At 34.4% G+C, this 23,184-nt stretch overlaps 1 protein-coding gene across 1 annotated transcript; it reads right to left on the reverse strand.

Annotated features, from left to right (window-relative positions):
• Nucleotides 1-1,259: 1,259 nt before the first annotated feature.
• On the reverse strand, nucleotides 1,260-21,380 carry LOC130826421 (rRNA biogenesis protein RRP5). The gene is made up of 21 exons (XM_057692008.1): nucleotides 21,054-21,380; nucleotides 20,749-20,957; nucleotides 19,958-20,098; nucleotides 19,681-19,854; nucleotides 19,007-19,106; nucleotides 18,078-18,193; nucleotides 17,864-17,986; nucleotides 17,709-17,780; nucleotides 16,636-16,728; nucleotides 15,263-15,376; nucleotides 15,055-15,177; nucleotides 12,734-12,919; nucleotides 12,071-12,145; nucleotides 9,413-9,549; nucleotides 5,876-7,461; nucleotides 3,135-4,761; nucleotides 2,687-2,783; nucleotides 2,429-2,584; nucleotides 2,123-2,353; nucleotides 1,952-2,035; nucleotides 1,260-1,865 (listed from the first exon to the last, which is right to left on the reverse strand). Exons 1-21 carry the CDS (start codon nucleotides 21,178-21,180, stop codon nucleotides 1,758-1,760), a joined length of 5,679 nt encoding a protein of 1,892 aa, XP_057547991.1. The 5' UTR covers nucleotides 21,181-21,380; the 3' UTR covers nucleotides 1,260-1,757.
• Nucleotides 21,381-23,184: the final 1,804 nt, after the last annotated feature.

Raw genomic sequence — 23,184 nt, forward strand, 5'->3', positions numbered from 1 at the left:
TGCCTTTTTATTTCTTTCTTTTATTAGTTGCTCATAGAGTCTGAGAGTCATATGGTTCGTTATAAATAAAATTTTAGAATATTATAATTTGCATGAGTGGGCTCAAAGGGATAATGGGTCCGGCTTTCCTTTTGTGAAATTTGCCTGTTTTAGTAGGTTTAACTTTTTTTCAATAAGTTTGTATGATATCGTTATATTATGAGATGGGTCTATATAATTAAAAAAAATTAACATTAATAATTCAACCTTTCACTCATCTACTGGAAATAATTTCATCTTTGAATTATTTTTTAATAATCTAACTTTTGTCATATATTTGCCCTCAACATACCAAATAACTAATAATATGTAATAATAGGGTTTGTTGTTAGCAAACTAAAACAAAGGTTGGATTATTCACGGTGAACTAAGGCCAAATGTTAGATTATTAGAAAATAATTTAAGGTGGGATTATTCATAGCGAACGAGCAAAAGGTTGGATTATTAATGTCAATATTTCTTATAATTAATTCATTTTTTAATTGATTACTTTAAAATTGTAAGTGATCACTGTAAGATTATGAGTGATCACTCTAAGACTACATAATGTGATCACTTTAAGGTTATAAATAATCATTTTAAGACAATAAGTGTGTATTGGACCAGCTTGGTAGAAATGGTATCACTATAAGACTGTCTCATTTGAGAATTTATAAATTTTTGTGCATCAAGTGTTGTATGAGACTAACTCATCATGAAAGGAGTCGTAAAATTAATCAACTTCTCTAATTAACACTTTAAAATTATAAGTGATTACCTTAAAGTTATAATTGATTACTCTAATGGAATATTTGGTATATAAAGTGAAAATGAAATGGAAAGGGAATACTTAAAGAGGACTAAGGGTAATGATAAGGACTATTGGCATAAGTTGTTTGGTATAATCATAGATAACGGAAACACTTAAGCTATAATCACACATAAATCGAATTCACAAAATCTGAAATTAACTTCTCTCATATGTCTTCCAAGCACATTCATCAATAGCCCTATTTTCTAGAGCAAATTATCAATGCATTCTAAAAAATGCAAATCAACAGTTTATGTTTGTGAATGAACTCAGTAAATCATAGACTTGGTTGCTCAATTCCCATCATGGGTAGTATTAGTAGCTAATGAGTTGGAAATTTGACAGATTTTTAAACACTATATACTTAAAAGAAGAAAATATAGCAATATTTAAGGGTCAAAGGGGTAGTAATCAAGTAATATGATTGCAATTGAGAATTTAAGATCGTTATTAATAAAGTGTACCGTTTAAATTAGACATAAAAAGAACAAAAAGAATGAATATTATTAAAGCTCGTTGGACACTCAAGTTCATCCTAAACAGGAGACTGCCGGAAAACCACAAGTATAATCCACAATCTACAAAATTTCATCTAATTTTGTGCTAACATACAAAATTAGGGCGGCCCCAAAACAAGAGCGTTGTTCGTCAATGATCTTAAATCTCGTTAAACATTCGTGCAAAACCCGCACAAAATTTTGAATAAATGGGGGAACTAGATGCTAGTGCGACTTGGATGGGCCGTTGTCCTAACTAACCAATGTTGCAATAATTAAAGAGGGTAATCTTCACCGCCTACTAACTCAGTTGTCAATGATTCCGGTGATGAGTACTAGGCGCATGGTTATGCCTCTGTGTGTGCTCTTCACTCCGGTTAACAACCAATGGACGAAAGCAAGGAAAATAAATACAATGCAGACACTTGATCTCATATTGCAGCTGTTTCCACATATTCTCGGGCCTTCTGTTTTACATATTGAACCCTACTTGCATCACCAAGTGACTCTTCATATTTGAGAAACTTCTTGAACAAGAACTACGAAAGCGTTAATAGGAAGTTAGAAGACTATCAGAAAAGATCAGACAAGCAAACAGAGAAGAAAGAGAGAGCATGTTTTAAACCTTCATCTTTTTTGGCGGATGACTCAAACTTATAGCTCTCTCAAACAATGCACGAGTTAAGTCAACATCGCCCAATCGAATTTCCTGCACGGAAAAATTAGAATACTGTGAGTCCATCATCCCAAAATATTTGAAAGGAGTATAATATTGAACTGTAAGAAACAAATTTACCTGATCAAGATAAACACTCCACAGATCTAGTCTTTTGGGGTATTCACGCAACATTTTCTCAAATATTGAACGCGCTTTATCATGTACCCCACTTTTAAACTCGCTGATAGCCACTTGAGAAAGAAACTGTATGTGTTCATGTTTAGGGAGAGATAAAAGAGCACGGTTCATCAATTTATCAACTTCCTCCGGTTTTGTTTTCAAAAACCATTGAATTCCCCTCAGCCATACCTAGAAACCGAATAGTTAGACATCAGGACGAGAACATCCTCCTTCAATCAATGCTAGTTTAAGTGCAAGATATACCTCAGATGATTGTTTAAACTTTTTAACCATTTTTTCAAGAAGCTCATCAGCCAACTTATGTTGTTCTGTCCTCTCATATAATTTTAAGAGCTCCAAATGCAACTTTAGGGGATCACAATACTGCAATGCTTTCTGAAATAGTCTGGCTACTGCTTCCTGAGAAACCACCACATTTAATGAACAAAAACAAAGGGAATGAGTGAAGGGATTAAAAAGAAAAAAAAATCAAAAAATATCAAAATTAATTCTGATACAGACCTCAGGAGGATTCCCATACTGATTTTCGAAATTAAGGTACGCTACCCATACATTCAGCTTCTCTGTTTCATTGGTGATGTTGATTGTGCTCAAGGCCCTTCAAACATGAGACATGCCGTTTTAGAAATCTTGGAGTACGTCAGGTATGAAGTAAAACAAAAGGGATGCGAGCATGGAAAAATCAACGTGGTACTTACTAGATTTATATCATATTTGGATGAGAGAAAAGAAGGGAAGCAGAGGGGAAAGCATGGTCAATTTACCAATATTTATACAAAAACTAGGAAAATTGAAATGAACGGGCTTCTTTCCCCTCAAAGATAGGATTTCTTTCCGATTTTCACTAACGAAGCACATTTCTTAAAGAGAAAACAAACATAACATAGAAGTATCACTTTTAAGTTCTAGGTGTAGAGCTACTAAGATGAATATTAGAGATTAAGATTACCTATCAGCCACCGATCGGGCTCCCTCAACATCAGCCATAGAAATCATAAACTCCATATATTTTATCCAGACAAAGCTGCTGTTTGGGGAGGTTCGAACTACTTTCTCAAATTCATCGCTAGTTCTTGGAATATCTTTATCAAGTAAACGCTGTTCAGCAACCCTGATTTTCTGTTCCTCCTCTTCCTTGGCTTTCTTCTTCGCCCGTCTCTTGCTCTTCTCATCAATAGGATTGGGAACATTAGCAGTTTCTTCCTTGTCCGGTTCAACAAACACCTCATCATCCTCAATATCATCAAGAATAACCTCCAGAGGGGGCACAGAAGCCCTTGATTCCACTTGGATAAGAGAGGATTCGTGTTCAAGTCCAATTGTAGAATCCGAAAAAGCAGGATGAGGCACGTCAACCTTGGTTTGTTCCAAAATTAAAGGATTATCACCTGATTCAACCTCCTCTGTTCCATAATCATTAACATGTTCCTCATCATCAAAATATGAAGACTTCATTCCAAGTGAGATTCTGTGCCTTTCTACATCCACTTTCAAAACTTTTGCAGCAACTCTCTCCCCTGCTCTATATTGTTCCTCAAGATTATCAACATGGTCATCCGAAATCTCAGAGACATGGCATAATCCAACCAGGTTTGAATTGTCAATTACAATGAATAGACCAAATGACTCAACCCGTTTAATCCTACCTTTCACAACATCACCAACACTAAGAGAATCAAAACCACTCAACTCAGATCTGTTATTCTTATCATCCATCTTCAGAGTAACTTCAACACGTTTGGACAAAGGTTCCACAGAGATAATTTTTCCTTTTAAAAGTTTACCAACAGGAAATTCCTTTATAGGGTCCTCAACATATCCATCAGACAAGTTGGTAAGCTTGATTCTTGCATCAATATTTCTGGAGAGCATAATGAAGCACCCCTTAGGAGTAACATTCTTGACATAACCATACACCACCATATCAGTCTGAAGGTCTTCAATCTTCTCAACGCAACCACCAAGAGAATTTCCAGTGATGGTATCCTCACAGGCACGCAATGACAAATCAATATGAATAGTGCCCTTAGCAGAATGGCTGAGTTCTAGGACCTTGCACTTAACAAATTGGCCCTCGTGATAGCCAGCTAAAGGATCAGAAACCCATGAGCCAGTAAGTTCACAGAAGTGAACCTTACCATACATGTGAGGCCCTATCTGCACAAGAATGCCGCCAACACCTGGAAGAATCTTCCACACTCTACCACCTACAACATCAACATTTTGAACATGACAAGCTTCCTTCTCATTTGATGTAGAACTATCATCCTGTGAGCCTATTGATCCATTGGAGACAGCAGACAATGGATGCATAATCAAACGCAAGGACTTCCTTTCTCGATCTATACTCAGTATATACCCAGAGAGAGCAGTTCCCAGCCTAAAGCGCTTCTGAAAATTCTCCAGATCACTTGGTTCACATGAACTGTCAAGAATAAAAAGCTTAGCCTTCACCAGTCTAGAGACTGCTAACCACACCCATTCTTTATCTACCTTGTATACATAACCACTGACATGCTGTCCTACTGAGAAGCTAAATTCTTCCACCATTTGTTCTTTCTCCATCACACTAGAAGCTGAACATAGTAGTCAAAAGAAATTTTAAGAAGGGTGAAAAGAAGAGACATGCAGAAGGGTAATTTTGAAATCACATGCAGGGTTTCTGAATCATTTAAAATGATGAAACATTTATTTCTTCATTCTATCAGTATTCTTCACAGTGAATACTACCAGTGAAAAGAATCCAAGTAAATGATCAAAAACAGAATCATATTATTTATATGACCAGTTTAATAACAGAAGAAACAAAAATTAGCGACTTGGTTAAATAAAAAAATTGCACTTAACTTTATTTTTTTGAGAACTCATCCGCCTTAGGCTCTTGTCACCCTGCTCTTTTACTCAGCAACATTGATATTTCTTAAGTGAACGAATTTTACTCTGATAAAAATTATTATTTCTGAACTAAATTATTTTACTGAAGTGAACTTATTCTCACCAAATCCCTAATAATTTTTCTTCTTTGCAAACGAGTTTACAAAGTTCAAAATCCTTTACTCAATATTATTGTTCAAAGGTGGAGAGAACGCCAAAGAAGCAATAATTACAAATAGAATCCGCTCAATGCAATGTCGAAGCCTTAATCTAAACAATATGGGTAAACATACATGTGTGGGGGGGGGGGGGGAGAATCAATTGCAACATGTAAGTGTCATTCAAAACTAAAGATAATCACTCTGCACGTTTACTCAGACACTAACTACAACAGAGAGAGAAGAGTCCACTACATTAGCATATAGAAAGACCCTATTTAAGTCATTGAACATTTTAATCATTAATGTAAAACTACGGAAACATCTTTGGTATTTCCTTTTATATAGATTAGCATGTTTTACATATAAATTTTTGGAATTGTGCGAATGGAAGGATACAAACACAGGTTTGCCGTGTCTGGCAGCACATAGAAAGATCAAAACATAGATAAGGATTGCCTAGGCTGTGTTTACATCGACATATCTCCAATAGGAGTGCTAGTTGTGACTATGGGTAATAAGTCTACCACAGTTCCAACTTTCTGCAACTCAGAAACATCATACTTTTCACAATTATTCACTTAACTTATGTTTAATCCACTATTCCACTTAAAACTAAAGCAACTTCAATCAAAATGGAGATCAAAGGCCAACTCACCTGACAGCATTGATGGTTTGAGAGACAATTCCCACAGGCTGCCTTTTTTGTGATATTCTTGCTTTACACTATCAGAAACCACCCTAGCAGTCAATGTTTGCCCCACTTTGTATGTGGAGAAAGGATTTTCAACAACACTATCGTCATTTACCTCTGTAATGTGCACTCTACCACGACATCCTATCCCAAACTTTACCCACAGTTCAAGAGGCTTAACATTCGTAATCTCTGCATGGACAAGAGAGCCAATATCATATCCTGATCTCTTCTTTGCCTTCTTAGAACTTGAAGTTCCTGGAGCCTGGTTAAAAGAATCAAGGAGCAAAAGTAACCTTCCTGAAGTTGAATCATTTGGAAGCGCCACAATAGTTGCAAGAATTGTTTGTCCTATGGAGAACTGCTTCCGCTGTAACCTTTGCATATTATAATCTGTTATAGCAGCATATCCTATAGCATAATCACGCTCTGGTAATGAAACTACCAAGTAGTCCTCTTTAATTAATTCAACTACAGCATTTACAGTCTCATGCAACTTGAATTCCTTGGATCCTCTTTTCCGTTTCTTCTTAGACACTACAGTTACACTAGCATCTCTTTCAGATTTCTCAACTAATTGTGGCTTCAAAGACAGATCAATTAGGCGCTCAGACTTAGCAACATCAAGAATTACGGCTCGAACAGTGGAGCCAATTTCAAGAGTTTTTCCATCCAATTGATGTTGTGAAATAAAGCCAAAAACATCACCATATTTCTCAAAACTGATAGCAACCCCAAAATCCTTTGCCTCATCAATTCTACCCTCAATAACACATCCGACATCAAAATCTTCTGGCCAGCTAAACTCGGAGCTTCGTGAAATAGGCATCTGAAGCTTAGCAATTTTCTCCTCAGTTACAAAATATGATTGGAGGAAGGAAGTATCAGTAGATGTGCAACTGGACTGCTTCAAAGATAATGTTACGCGACCACTTTCGTTGTTAATTTCTAGAATATTGCAACGTACAGACTGTCCAACAAAAAAGGCTTCAGAAAGATTGATATTTCTGTCATCTAAAGCCTTTTTCCTAGGAGAGAATCCAGTCAAACGCCCAAGGAATCGGACAAAACACCCGGTTTCAATTAAATTACATACATAACCGCTTATCACTGAATGCAAAGTGATCTGTGTGATATCAGCAGGAATCTGTGGTACAGCATGAATTAAAGAATATTTCGCACTAAGTATGATATTGTTGCCTTCTACCTCGAGAACCAGCAGCTCCGAAAGTATATGTCCAGGCTTCAACACCGATTTCAGCAGTGCACATTGTCCATGGTGGTCGGCTAAGTGTTCAGTATAAATTGTACCCTTCATATTTCCTTTCCCATTTACATGTAAATATATGGCATCGGGCATGACAATATCAACTACTCCAGATACCACACTACCCAACTTAACCACTTCATCCTCAGCGATTTTTTTTGGTGATACAGTGAAACTTAGATTGATGCGATGATGTGAAGAGCTTGTTACTCTGCATTTAACTACCTGCCCAACATGATATCTTGAGCTTGTGTCACATCCAAGCTCTAAACCAAGCTCAGATCTGCAATTGGAACCAATATTTAGTAATGCTGAAGAGTGAAACTTGAGTACGCTAAAAGAGAAGTGGAGTAAAAGCCAACAAACTCACACTACCAAAATGGCCACAAACAAAGATTACATGATCAGGACTACCATTGTACAAGTAGAGGAACAATCAAAGTCAAAGATGATAGTAAGTACAACAAAATCCAAAAAAAAAACTACTAAAAACACGCATGGCAAGATAGCAGAACGTAAAATGTCCACAAGCAGCAAAATAAAAATGATGTGATGTGTTTTAATCTTCTAAACCATTAATGTTCCTAGATCATAATAGAAAGCAGTCCAATATACGGCAACAATGACAAAACCTTATCCCAACAATATGTGGCTCGCTTAAAATAGTCCAGTATATTTTTTTAAAATGTAGAATAATTCCACCCCAAGAAAGGTTTAGCAAATCCACATTTGTCAAGTAGTTGCTCTTAGAGGCAGAGGGAAAAGGGGAAGAAGATTTTGGTTAAAAAATCAAAAGAGGACAGACAATATGAATTTCAATGCAAAAAATGATAAATCAAGAGAATAATCTTGAAAGTACAAAACAAATTACATTGATGGACTCAATCAGATCTAATTCGCTACATAATTAAGCATACAAATTTGTAATTTGCTTATATGGCACAAATTAGCCCAAAAGGACAAAATCTAAAAAAAAAATAAAGCCTTTTAAAATCGCAACTCATAGCACATAATGAATCAGGTAACGCCGGACACTGTTGCACAAAAAAGTCTGAAAGACGCAACGTTTATAGCATGCTTTACAAAGTATCAGATAGATTCAACCAAAAAGTCAGTTGTAGAGGCTCATAATAAAAGTAAAGAGGCAACTTTTTTTGCTTAATGATGATGAGATTATTGACAAATAATAATTAAAAAAATAAAAGATCATCCCAAACATATGTTTTTAAGATAAATCAGAGACACCGACAAAAACAGAATCAAGCATGCCATTAGGTTCCTTTACTCCAAGACCAAGAGTTTGAAATGTTCACTTTTATTTTACCTTGACGCTAGGCACTTTTAGAAAATAGCACGGTCCATAAAATATATCAATAGTCTTCTTTTACAAATAACACAGCCTTCACTTAAAATGTTCTTAAAGTTTGGTAAATCCAGTAAGCTGCAAGTCAAGTCTCAAGTTTTTCCATTCAGCAGTTGAGGCTTTATGTAACAAGGAGTATGCAGTCTCAGAGCAGATGTAAAATAGGATGGTTTTTTCTTCACTAATTTAACATTTTTGGTAATCGAAGATAATAAAAAAAATAAAGTCATGCAACAAAGATAGGTCGTACAAATTGCAAACAGTCAAACTATAATACCTTCATCAGAGACTTCTTGGCCATATATGGATTATAAAACCTTTACACGAGCATCGGAGGGAGACTACTTAAAAGTATGGAAAAGGTGGGAGGGAGAGAATAAATGTACAACCTATCAACAACAGGTGATAGAAAGATAGCTAAAGGGAAAGGAGCTGCTTCAAGAAGAGCTTTAACATATATAATTTCTGCTACAAAAGTTGCAGATTAACACATCACAACGGTCTACCAGGGGGTGAGAAACCATTTATTAATTTAAGGCTTTTTTAAAGTGGACTGGAATATAGCAAGGGTGTAATGAGGATAACAAACCCTGAAGAGTACAACAGCATTTTCTAAAAACAAAAGAATGAAATTTTCAACAAGCCTTCAGTTTTATGTAGAACGAAGAAATATATCATTTACTTGTCCAATCAGCTTGAACTACTTCATTACATTACCAAACTGTTAATTCAGAAACAGGCACAGCAAAGTGAACATTGATAACTGAAGGTCAGATATGATGACACAAACAGGCAGATGAGTCACCAGTTTGAAAGGAGTGAGCATGTTCAATGAAACTATAACATCAAATGAGATAAAACAAGATAAAACCTGGGAGCAAATCCTTCAACTCCATTGTAAAACCGCACATAACATCCAAGGTTATCGATCTTCGTAATCCACCCGTGGGTGACTAATCCTTTAGTTGCATCAGCATATGAGCTAAGAATGGAGAGTTTTGATTTTATCTGAAAGAAACCAAGCTTCACATAAGATATGAAAGCGACACAAGATGCAAGAAGGAAAAGAAAGAACTCAAGATGGAAATGGAAAGGACTGTACAGAACAGAATAGATGAGAAACGATAAGAGAAAACAAAGGCCGAATATTAAAACAAAGGTGTGAACCCTTGAAATACAAAATCAGAATCTAAACAGTACGAATAAAGTTGGATCTAAATTTCGGCATAAAACTAACCACATATATTTACTTTCACATTCAAGACGGCCAACCTTTTCTTTTCTTTTTTCCTTTTTATGAAAAAGCAAACCACTTCCTCTGTCCTTTTTTCATAAGTGAAGAACTGGTTTAAGTTTTTTTGAACAGCTTACTAGCTTAACAAAGCAGCAGCCAGACGGTTCCTCTATCTAAAAAGCAAAGAATCAAATGAAACAAATGGGAAGGAGATAGAGAGCTGTCACTCTATCCAACAACAGAGTCGGAGAGTGTTTCAGAATTCTCTCTATTAATGTTTAATGCATTGAAAATAAACTAAAACTGTATAATTTTAAGAAAGATCAACTCAAAGGCAATGAAAGTAGATGCAACACCTTCAAGATATGTACATTGTCCACTTATCCATCCAAACATTTGCATTTCTGCTGCACCCATCATTCCACTATGATCATTTTTAAAAGCTCAACATTCCAATCCATATAGTAGAGCTAATCCTATGATCGTTCAATAAATCTTTCCCTTTAACCTTAAGAACACACATCGATCACATTATATTCCAGTAGCCACTCCATTTTTCCCATACACACTTAATTCTATGGATCATATCTTGTTGGATGTCATCACTACTCAATTATATGGACCCAAGGTATTTAAAGCACTCACTTGGAGCAGTTTCTTTCTCTTCTAGATTTATAGTACCTTTCGTTATCTCGTTTGTGCTAAAGTTACTAACTACATACTCTATTTTGCTCCTACTTAGTGTGAAGCTTCGTGACTCCAACCCTTGTCTTCATCGTTTTGACTTATCAATTACCCCTTCTACGGTCTGATCTAAAAACTAATGTTATCAGCAAACAACATGGACCAAGACATGTCTCGTTGTATCGATCATGTTATCACTTCTAGGATTGTTGTAAAAAGAATATAGCTCAAGGTCGAGCCCTCATGAAGGACAATTGTGATTGGAATATCCTTTGTCACCTCTCAACATATCCTACTTGTCTTTACTTCTCGATACATATCTTGCATTATATTAATGTATTTCTTGGGAACACCCTTTTTTGTCATTAGCCATCAAAATACTTCTCTTGATACCTTATCGTATACTTTTTCCAAGTCGATAAAAACCTTACGCAAGTCTCTTTTATAGTCCTACAATACTCCGTTATTTATCTCATAAGATGAATTGCTTTTATTGAAGATAAAAGAATGTTAGTTCATGATCATGAGATGGCAGGTATTACATAAAAGTTCATTGTAAAATGGCAGGTATTACATAAAAGTTACCGCTCACCCTCCTCCTTTATCCGGACATGGAACGGCAATTAGCAACAAACTCACAATAAATTTCGCATAGCTCACAAGTCTTCGTTCATTGTGAAATGGCAGGTACTACATAAAAGTTCTTTTTATCGATATTTGGAAAGACAAAAGATCCTCCTTAAGCATGTAGCTACTCTTCAGCAGCGCCATAACAGAAGTCCCATCTGACAATGTCTCAAGAAAAGGATCTTTTCAAAGTAAGATGTTGTAGTTCGTGCAAGTAGGAAGAGTTAGTTATCTTTATCTTCTCTTATGTCCCTAGGTTCTTTCTCTTTAGCACTTACATTAGCCCTGTATGGAATGAAGTGAGTTCAGACTTGCTCTATGAGCTCTTCTGGTGAAATAAGGGAAAAAAGCTTCCCTTGCTCAGAGGTATAAGATAGTTCTATTGGCCATTTAGTGATGCATTTGAAAAGAAAAGACAATCATTTTGAAGGACAAGCTTCCACTCAGCAAGGTTAAAATGACAATCTTTAAAGCTTTCTTGGCAAGCAAGCACTGGAGCCAGGTATTAGCTATTGACTTCTGACAGTTAGTTAATTAGCAAGTAGCAATTGCTTTTCAATTGCTCAAGGGCATGAGCATTTTTGTCTCAAGACCTATTTTCGTTTATAAATGATACCTTATTTCAATAGGACTATTTCATTTACTAGTTTCTTTCATTAAAAATTTGAAACAAAAGTTTTAACCAGTACAAGCCAACAAGTCTGCAACCATCCCAAAAAAAAAGGGAAATAAATCCGAAAAAAAGAAAAATATGTAGCAGAAGGTAAAATAAAGATGAGTCAAGGATTCAACTTGTACATCAAGCTTCCGAGCTTAAGCTTTCGGCAAAGAAGCAACTTCATGAAAAACTACCATACTGATTCAGTTTATCGAAAAGATCTTGTACTCAAGAAACGCAATCACAATGCACATCAATGGTGTTAGTTTAACTATGAAAATAGAGAATGTGCAAATAACAATATAGGTAAAATAAAGGACACTCACAAGTGTTTTCTTATGTGTAACAGTAATTCTCTTTGACTTGCATCCAAGAACACGAAAGACTAGCTCCACCCCAACCTGCAAAGCACAATGAATATCAATAACTGTACAACTAAGCTTTGAAATATGAAATTATTTTATAAAATTGAAAGGCTGAGTACATCATCTAGGCCAATAAGGCGTGAAATTAGTATTAATAGGACAAATTGTGGGGAAGTACCTTTTTTACGAGGATAGACCTTATATGCACATTTCCGGGTCATGTAAGACCTTACTCTATTTTCTGGTAAAAAGAAACCTACTTCTAGCAATTGACTTCGAAATTAAGCAGCAAGGTCAACTTTTTTGGTTAAAAGAGTGAACTTTTACACCCTAAAATAAGAATGGTCTCTCTTGACAGACCAACCACATATATAATGTACTTCCTTAAGATCTAACAAACTTACCCCAAATAAACTATATTATAAGGGTACTTCCCTAAAAAATTTTCTTATTTAATTAGAAAAAAAAAAGTTCTACAACCATTGTGACATTTCGTTCAATAATTACAGTACCATGCAGCAGACTGATAGAGTATAGACAACATTTCCCATATTCCTAAGCATTGGAAGGAGATAGATTAATAACATAATGAAAAATTATAACTAAAGTGACATTCATATAAACCTTAAATTTTTTCCTTGGCTTCTCAATATCATATTCAGACATATGTCGTATGGGACAAAGTGCCTTGACGCCACTGGGAAATTGCACAATAGCACCTGAGCTCTTAACAGCAACAACTTTTGCCTTCACCACCATTCCCGGCTTAACATCAGCATGAGTAAACACTGCACCTTCAAACGCACTAGCCTGCGCAAAAGGGATCAAATTATAGATATATTTAATATAAAAGAGATGTAATATTGTTAACACGTTGTAGCAAAATTTTAAATTCAAAAAAAAAAATAGGCGTAGCCAAGAGCCATGTAAAAACAATAGGCTAGTGGCTTGATCAATTTTATCAAGCTCAAAATAAAAAATTAGGACCAAGTTTGTGTTTGATAAGAATTTTTGAGTTCAAGCTAAGTACGAGCTTGGCTTTATAAAAAATATTTATAAAGTGTCACAATCATAGTGCAAAAATGTGGTACGGTCACATTTGGATAATGACACAGTGTTGCGAGTGATGTGGTTGTCACATAAGTAAATATCAGCTAAAATCATGAGATATCCATTGATAGTTGATACGGCCTAAAACGCACTTTTTTACACCTTGACGACGCAAGTATTATGGGTTCGGTAATATTGAAAACCTTTTAAAAGCGGGCGATACGATACTATGCGGCTTTTTTTGCACTACGGTCATAATTTATCATTGTAAATATTAGGTATACATCACTTGTTCCTTGTAATTAAATTGAAAATTAGCCTTCAAGCTGAATAATACATACTTAAATAGTAATTTTTAAAAAAATTAATGTATAATTTTAAATACTTAAATTAAGGAGCTCATTAGCTTGTGAAGCGAACTCGAAATAAATTAAACTTCATCCATTTTAAACTCAGAGTTCAAACAATAATTTTGAGTTCAATTGTCATTACAGACAAACTGAGTAAAATTTGAAGTTAAACTGATTCGAATCCAAATTGTTCATTGGCTGCACAACCACACCACCACTGAATAAATAACAGAAATATGTCCTCTCTAACATCCCCGTTTTTCTCCTAAAAAATTTTGTACTGTTCCAAGAATCAGGATATTATCCTCTCTATTCCCTTCAAGTTTTCTCTCCTCTAACTCTATCTTCTCCCTTACATTGGTGTCCCTCTCACTCATTCCAGTTCTGTCATCTCTCAGTAGCTTTTTTTCTTTAGTTGATTGCGAAAGGTACATTTCTCATTCTTTGCACAGTTTGGTACTCATCACAAAAAAAATTAGAAGTTTCTTGTATTTCGTACATAATGCACCATAGTGCAAAATCAAGGATGCAGTCGCAATTGTGGTTTAGCTGCAAGATGGTTTCGCAGTTATGCAACCATATTGCATCTGAGGTAGAAAAATTAATATAAAATGGCACATCACCCCAATGCTGATAAAGTGGCCCTTATATAGGCGCGAAAAAGAGGCCTTGATGTACGCAACTTTGCCCTTGAATACAAAACAATAAAAAAGGGAAAAAAAACAAATACAATGGCTATTATGACCCATTTTCATGAAGGTACAGATGAAGACACTTGATCAAAATGATTAGCACAAATTTCCAATTTTCTCCTCCATCCAAGATCAGAACCGAATTCTTTCCTTTACCTTCCTTGTCCACTATCTTGTATCCAAACAAGGAAATTTGTTTCCTCGGTGCTCCCCTCACTTTTCTCCCCTTCCTCCCCAATCCAATTTCTTCCTAAGTTCTTACCAAACAGAGTGTATAGATTAGACTCCTCAAAATAGATCAGGTTGCATATTCGTGGCAGCATGTTACAACTTTGTTCTACTGGTCCAAAGTAAATTCAGATGCATAGGGAAAGAGAATGACCTGCTTCTACATAGGGCCAAATGCAGGTGAGGGGGAAAGGTTTTCGAAGGAGAAAACGACCTAAGATGAGTTAGAGCCTTAGAGGTATGCATTATTGGTTGCCCTTGTAGGGCATTTGGTTGCAGTGTAAAGTATCACAACTTGCTTCAGGATCTGTGGTGAATGGTATTTTTCTTAATTATCAAATTTTACAGATGTGAGCTTCTTGTTGTGTTCCACGTATATGTTTTATCTTGACCTGCTTTCTGGTAATAATAAATTTTATAAGCTATTTTAAGCAATGATTTGATAGCACTCCTACAAATCAAGCAAAATTTAAATCATCACATTTAATGGGACAAGCCAAAAATATCCGGAGTTCTGATATGGTATTAATTAGTACAAGAAAACTCAACGAAAAAGCAAGCAACAGTCTTCTCAATTTGTATGATAACGTATTGACACAACAAAAACGGGAGGATCAAAACAAACCTTGAGAGTACCCATAGCCAGCCCTTCCAAGTGCCTATACCCAAGTATTCTTGCTCTAACATCAATTCCTTCCTCATACTTCTTCTCAAGCTTATGGACATCTTCATCACTCACATCCGCCATCTGTTTAAAAGAGTCAGACTTGTAGCCACAAAATGCATGAATATCGTATAAAAATAAAAAATAAAAAATATAAGATTACACATACAATAACATATGCCGGAGTGGGAGCTGGTGAGGATGGAATTTTCAGCAGAAGACCCCAGTCTTTGTCTACTCTGATAATTTTTGAGTGCTCATATATCTCTCCTGTCTTGACAAGCTGCATCTCAATGTAAACTTAAATAAACTTGATGAAAATAAATACTCACATTAGCAAGAAAGCAGAGGCTTAATTGTACACAGTACAAATAATTAACGCCGCAAAAGGTTGGCTAGATGATGCAATAATTATTACACTCAATACATGCACAAACTTTTTACAAAGTTCCCATGAATTTGACCCATTGGTCATGGGTATAGAGATAATGAGTGTAATTTGTGCTAAACCTAACAAACGCAACATGAGATAAGACCAAAAAAAGTAAAGAGATAGGAAAATAAAGTCATATCAAACAGTATAAAAAGAGGAGAAAGTCAAATTGAGTAAAACAAAAATTTCTAGCCATTGAGATTTTGCTCACATAATCATCACGACAACATAATTAAGAGACATTCTGGTAAAATAGGATTTTATTTCTATTAAATTATTATGTCATCCTTAACAATAAAAGGGTTATTGTTCGCAATTCTCTACTTAAGATTACAACAATCCAATCAAATCCAAAGTTTCAAAATGTATGAATCACAGATCAACAATCAATTGTCCTCTATTATCAAGTGTCTAGTTGAGATCTTATGAATTTTAAGGAAAAGATTGCAAGATTCACAAATATGATCTTTCTATCCCTATATACAGTAGGTGAAATTTATGATTCACCAAGTCATTCATTTGAAATGCAATATACACAGATCTTAATTCGTGATTCAACATTCATGTAAAGATGAAAATTACTATCTTTAGGCATTTTACCAAGATAATTGATGTGAAAAAAATTATAAAAAAGCAAAACTGTGGAAATATAATATTACAGGAACAGTAGGTAGATAGCATAAGGTCCCCTTACCAAGGAATGAAAAGATGATGGCTGAGAAGATATAAACCTACTCCACGAAACACAAGTTTCTTTGTTAAAAGGGAATTTTTCTGAAGTAGTATTCACAAGGATAATACTTTTTGGGCCTTACCTTCTTTTTGTAAAAGTTTGACTACAATGCAATCAAATGAGATCAAGTTCACCAAGTTCTTAGCAATGGTGTCATTGAAGCAAAGAAAAGAGGCAGACAATTAAAAAAAATTTGTACTCAGTAATATTGGATACAGATCCTGAATCCATAATATACGTGCATTCAGCAATCTCATCCTCAAGTCCTATTTGTTTTTATGCTCAAAGATTAATATTTATTGCACTTAAAATCATATCTAATAACATTTTCATTTAATTTTGATTACAGAAATACTATTCCAAAACTTAAACTCACCAAAGGAGGAGCTTTGTTGAGAAGGAGATGAGGATTAATCGTCAAACCAATAGCCCTGCTCAATGGATCAATGAAGAGTATACGAGCATTTACCTGCGTAGATGCAAGATGGTTAATTGCCGAAAAATAAAGTCCCTTGTCCAATATTACATTTAATGCACAACATTACATTACCCAATTGCCGTTAATGGTTACATTACCCAATTGCCGTTAATGGTTACATTACCCAATTGCCATTAATGGTTCCCACAATCCCACCTAGGCAGGGTACGAGAGGGTCGGATGTTTGCAAAATTATCCTAGTTAGTGATAACAAAGAGGTTGTTCCAATTGACACTTGTTAGGAAACAAAATAAGTACTTGATGACACAAAGGACGAAAAAAATGGAAACAGTTTTGAAGCACTGCAGACTGTCAACAAGATTTATTGATACATACATACACCATTGTGGGGGTTATATCCAAGATGCTCCTACGTCATGCATGTAATGCGAATTGGCTTATTATAGTTTTCCAAACTACTTCCTTATAGCAATCCTTTCTAAAAATCTAAACATGGTATTTTATTAATACATTTTCTATCTTGAAAGAAACGAATTAGTACAAGTTTCAAGATCAAACAAAACATAGCTATTTCTCATCAGATAATAGAACCTTCGGTCCTAAATTTATAAGCTAGATATTTAAATAGGGGGAACAAAAGGAGCAATTAACTTTGTAGAACATAATCAGCATAAGAAACAAACATAATAAAGCAAATAATAGTGCCTACCCTACAAATGCATATTATAATTTCACGAAGACAAATGAGATTAATATATAACGCTATCCATCACCAAGCATTTCAAATTTTAACTTCTGCAATAACGATGAGAAGACATAAGCTTTATAAGCATAGTTTCTCTATTCTTCTTGTTTTCTGTGCTCCTTTTCAGCCTTTTTTATTTTCTTTTCTTCCAATGTCGAAATTAACTTCATCTCAAAACTTCCATACAGGAACAGAAAATTGCACTATGTTACAACATTATCCACAATTGATGCACTTGAAATACAAATTGGTTAATTTATCATACCTTTTTATTTGTGTCATAGAGCTTTTTCCAGTCAGATGCAGGAAATGGATTTTGGAGGTGAAACATATCGACCTGAGTAAAATGAAGTATGTTTCCTATAAGATAAACAACTCTTCTGTGAAGAACTTAATGAATATGAGAAGCATTTTACATACAGTTCCAGTGAAATAAGTTAAGAATGAAAGCATGATCCCGTTTTCAAGTGTAGACTGTATTCGAGCACTAATCATCATGCCAGGAACTAGAAGATCAAGTGAGATACCCTTAAGATCCTTCATCTGCAACACATAGCGAACACTCAAATCAAATCAATGTCGCAATGAATTTTCATGTTTTAAATTGCAAAACATAAACATGACAAGGTCTTACCACACATTTCGACACCATATCACTATCAGTCGACAGATAAACTACTTTACGGACTTTATCAATATTTTTCACAATCCCCTGCACATGCTGCCCTGCTATCTTAACGTCCTCGCCAACTGCAGAAATTTTTAAATATCATGAGAAGAAAGATTAGCAGTCATTGATACAAATACCAGGAAAAATAAAAGATAGTATAACAGCAAATTTTTCAGTCAGAAAAAGTATATAAAAACTATCTCAAAGCATAGCAGGGCCATAGAAGAGCAAGTCCTACTGATCATTATCTTTGATGAAGAGAGATTGAAAAAAAAATTAAAGCTGAGGAAACAAAGCAACACATTAGGGAAATTTTACAATTAAAATGACTTTGAATTCAGAGAACAACATGTAATGTGAAATCTTTTGTGATGGTTGATTATTTATACACCACTAGATTTAATATAGATATAAACCTGACTCAGATTATGTGAGCTGAGTCACAGACAACTACATGATTTGATATTGCATCATATGTGACATAGAACGAAAACCGGTTAAAGAAACTGCAGTACCTTGCAAATGAGAATACAACCTAAATTTGTAATAGGGCTGCAAAGTGCATACAAACTGATTCAGTCTTAGTTTTAGTGTGTTCAACCTAAGCTTGATAAAAAAAAATTATAGCTGTTCGAACAATACTCAAGCTAGACCGAGCTTTTGAACAACATGTTCGAGCTTGGCTCATTTATGGTAGAGGTTGTTCTTGTTCGAGCTCAACTTAATCTTGCAGTACATTGAAATCCTTTTAAACTAACTTTTAAGTTGTAAGTTTAGGTTGGTAATACATTTCTAAGCAAAGACAAGGAAGAACGAAGCATCAAAGGTATCATGTCTCATATGTCTCATGTAATCAAAGGATAAATGTATGCACAAAATGTCACCAGACAAACCTTCCGCACTATTCTTTGGCATAAATCCACTAAACGAAGGAACTCCAAAGTGAAGAATGTACCCATGATCTTCAATGCTTTTCACAGTTGCATTCAAGACCTGTTATACAACAAAAAAGATTAGTTGTCACAGAACATAAAGGAAGAAAGATGTCACCATACTGAAAATACATATCAAGGTCTCACAAACTAAAAAGTTTGTGAGACATAGTGGAGGAGAAATACTTTATCAAAATACAAGGATACTTGGTCTATCAGAACTTGAGAATCAACATTGGAATCAGCAAATAACAGAATGGAAGAAACAAATGCATTCAAGACCCAGCCGAAAAGGCATGTGGACACCCAAAAAAGACAATAAGCAGAACTACGTGTCCAATTAGTTGAGCTATCTACTAGTAGTAGAAGTCCAGTCAAATGTAACAACCCTAAAGTGTGTCAAAGAGATCTAGTCAGCCATCAGAATCAGTAATTATCCCACGAAACAGTACTCAGCACCACACTAAGGGTATGGTAAATTGTTAAACTTCTGAAATTGCATAAACTTTTTTTGAATAAATTAAGCAATAGTGAGCAAAACAGGAGATGTAAAAAGAAATTCTACAGCATACTTATCGTATATGATACATACAACAACTATCCTACCAACATCATTTGACAAATGGAGTACCTACCATTCCTTCTTGAACTGCGTCTAAAGAGTATCCCTTGTGCATTAGAGACAGACGTAAAGAAAGCCAAACTTTTCTCTTCCCTGTCTCCTTCTTGTCATCATCTACTTGCAACACAATACAAGGCACAAGCTCACCAACATGATACAAACCAGCGAGGAAATTAACCTCTACATCCTGGAGAGGTGAGGTAAAAATGAAGGAAATTTTACAAATCAGCATGCATGTGGCTTATAAGCCTCACAACAAAATTATATTGCAAAATCCTTAAGAAAATCACCTTGGCATCATCTAATAAAGCAGACTCAACTGCTTCATTAGCCCGAACTAAGCCACGTAACCCACCAGGAAGGCTCACTGCAAGATCTTTATCATTTACTTCCGCAATCACTCCCCATAGCTTCATTCCTGGAGATATGTTCTGGAGATCAAAGAAATCATGTAAAAGATAAGTGCTCAATATTATAAAAAAAAACACATTTTCAATAGAACTCTTTAACTTTAAGCAATAACTACAAATATTCACAAAAATATAATAACTATTTAAAAAGGTGAAAACTAAGATTCCAAATGGCTCTTCAAAATATACAAATTACTTTGCAACAATTATACTTTTTACACTATTTATCAGGTAATTTTGGCTCAAGTTTTCTCACCAAGTTGTAAGAAATTATATAGTCAAGTGAAATCGTGTTAGATTCATCTCAAAATATAATTTTCAAATATCAACTCTTTATAGTTTTAGCATGTACATAATTAGATATATTAATGATTTAAATATGCATTGTGTTGCGTGAAAGCCCCGATTTTGTATTCAAATCTAAAAGGGACCAGAGGATGTATTAACCACAAATAATGTGGTTAGCATGTTACATATGCGAAGAAAATATAGAAAATCACATAAAGATGCTTCTTAGTACTCTAACTAAATATAATGAGATAATGCAAAGCTTAAAAATCTTGAGAATCAAGAAGCTACCTTTTCACATACAATTCATCATTCATTCATCAACAAATTCAACTTGAAAGCAGTGAAGAAAAAACTTTTAAGCACAAATCATAATAACAAACCTTTAAAGTAAGCTTATTAGCAAACCTAGGCAATTTTCCAGAAATCCCTTCTCCAAAAAGCGAACCCAAATCATCATCATTAGATTTCCGACTCCCCTGAGTCTTCTTCTTCTTCCTGCGCTTCGACTCCCTGACATGGGAGTCAAATTCCTCATCCACTTGAGCCCTAATTTCATCTCGTTCTTCTCTATTCAACTTGCTTCCTCCTCCTAATCATTTCCTCAACCAATTAATACAAAATTCATGCATATATAAACACAATAAATCAAAAATTGCAATAAAATCATTAAAAAACAAAAAAAAACCTCGAGGAAAATCAGGAACATCGTCATCAAATTGAATAGGTAAGGTCTGAGAACGAGTAGAATCCGAAGGCTTATTTTGGTGGTCTCTGGATTTCCTTTTGACATTCTTCTTGTTGAATGGCGCCATTTGAAGAAGTAATTCGCCGTAATGAAATTACAATACGGAATCCTGAATCAAAAACCAATGAACATGAATAAAAGCAAGCAATTTGAGCACTGAAGGTATATGGAAATGGCGCCGAACTGAAGGGAATGAGGAGGCTAAAGGGGTTTTCAAGGGTTTTAGGTTCCAGCAGTAGTGTAGTAGAAATTACGGAATTATTTCCCTAGTTAATGGTGGCATAGTAGGTTAATTAACATATCACCTAAAATCACCCCAAATAGGTAAAAAATAAATAAATAATATCGTGTTGTGAATAATTTTTACTATTTATTATTTTTAAATAATTCAACCCTGGTATATTATTTGCTTACAACACCTATTTTCACGTTTTAACCGGTTATTATAGGTATGTATCACAAAAGAGGAGTAAACTAAGACCAACGAAAAAACATAAGGGCGAAAAAAAAGTGAGTGTAATGGCTAGTAACTACCTACAGTAGACGGTTAAAATATGAAAATGGGTGTTGTTAGCAAATAATATACAAAGGTTGGATTATTTAGAATTAATCAATAGTAGAGATTATTTACATCAGATGGACAATAAAAGAGATTATTCTTGACAATTTTTCAAAAAAAAAATAGTAAAATAAATAAAATTAAAAAGCAAAAGAAAATTACAAAAAATTCTCTACCTATCAAATCATAGCACATCAAGATGATTTGTTAATTGGGCATTGCTAAAGTTCGTCACCCCTCCTAAAATTACGAATTTGCCCCTGAACTTTAAAAATTTACGAATTTGCCATTGTACTTTAAAACATTTTTTTTATTAATTTTATTTATATTATTATTGTTATTATTATTATTATTATTATTATTATTATTATTATTATTATTATTATTATTGTTGTTGTTGTTGTTGTTGCTGTTGTTGTTATTATTATTATTATTATTATTATTTAAATAACAATAACTTAAAAAATAAATTAATTAAACAAATGAAATTTTATAATTTGAAATTCAAAAAAAAAAGAAAAAAAAATTAATACCAGTCGCACAAAAAGTGAAATTTATTCCTAGAAATTTTATAATTAATTCCCACTTTGCTTGAAATGGGAAATTATTTCCCACATTACCGTCCACGTAGGATAGGTGTGAGAAATTTTTTTTTTTTAATATAACCGCTACATGAAATGGCGGTTTTGTTTAGAGATCTGAACTAAACCGCTAGTTGAAATGGCATTTTGTGGATTTTAATTTTTTTTTTTTTTTTAAAATTTTAGTAAACCGCCACTTGAAGTGGCGGTTTTGTAGCAATACAAAACAGCAGCTTCGACATTTGCATTTCATTTTGCTCTTCTTCCTTCTTGCTGCTGCTGGTATCACCCTAAAAAAAAATTTCTTCACTCTCATTTACTTCAAATTTACAATTCCTCTCATTCAACTAAACTAATCAACTACATTCCCTTCTTCTCTTCGTGTACTAGTTCATTTTCATCCTCATTTAAGGTATGAATAAAACCCTAATTTTTTTCAATATGCAAATTGTTTTTTTGTTCATTATTGTTTTGAATTGAAGTAATAAAAACGTTAATTGTTTGTTACATTATATTGTTTTCATGATTTAAGCTTACATTTTACACATTTGTAGTTGAATTTTAGGATTTGTTTTGTATGCATATAAAGTGTTTGATGAAATGCTTCAATGAAAGTTTATTACTTTATAGGGTTAGTTTAATGGTTATTGTATATATTCATGGTATTTTTAGCTTTTATATTTGAAATGAACCTTATAATAAGTGTTCTAATACCTTAGTATCACAAATTCTTGTATTCAAATTTACACTTCCCGTTATAGTGTATTGGGGTGAGGAAGTCATGATATTGGTTGCAAATTGGTAGCAAATTGGTGGGGAAATCACATGAAAGATCATTATCCTGATGAAAAACATGTTGAATTCTTGTATGTAACAGCGATCATGGCGATGCCAGGCCCAGTTGATCCATCAGTGCTTACGCTTCAGGCGA

The sequence above is a fragment of the Amaranthus tricolor genome, chromosome 11 (assembly GCF_026212465.1).
Source record: "Amaranthus tricolor cultivar Red isolate AtriRed21 chromosome 11, ASM2621246v1, whole genome shotgun sequence".
Lineage (NCBI taxonomy): Eukaryota > Viridiplantae > Streptophyta > Magnoliopsida > Caryophyllales > Amaranthaceae > Amaranthus > Amaranthus tricolor.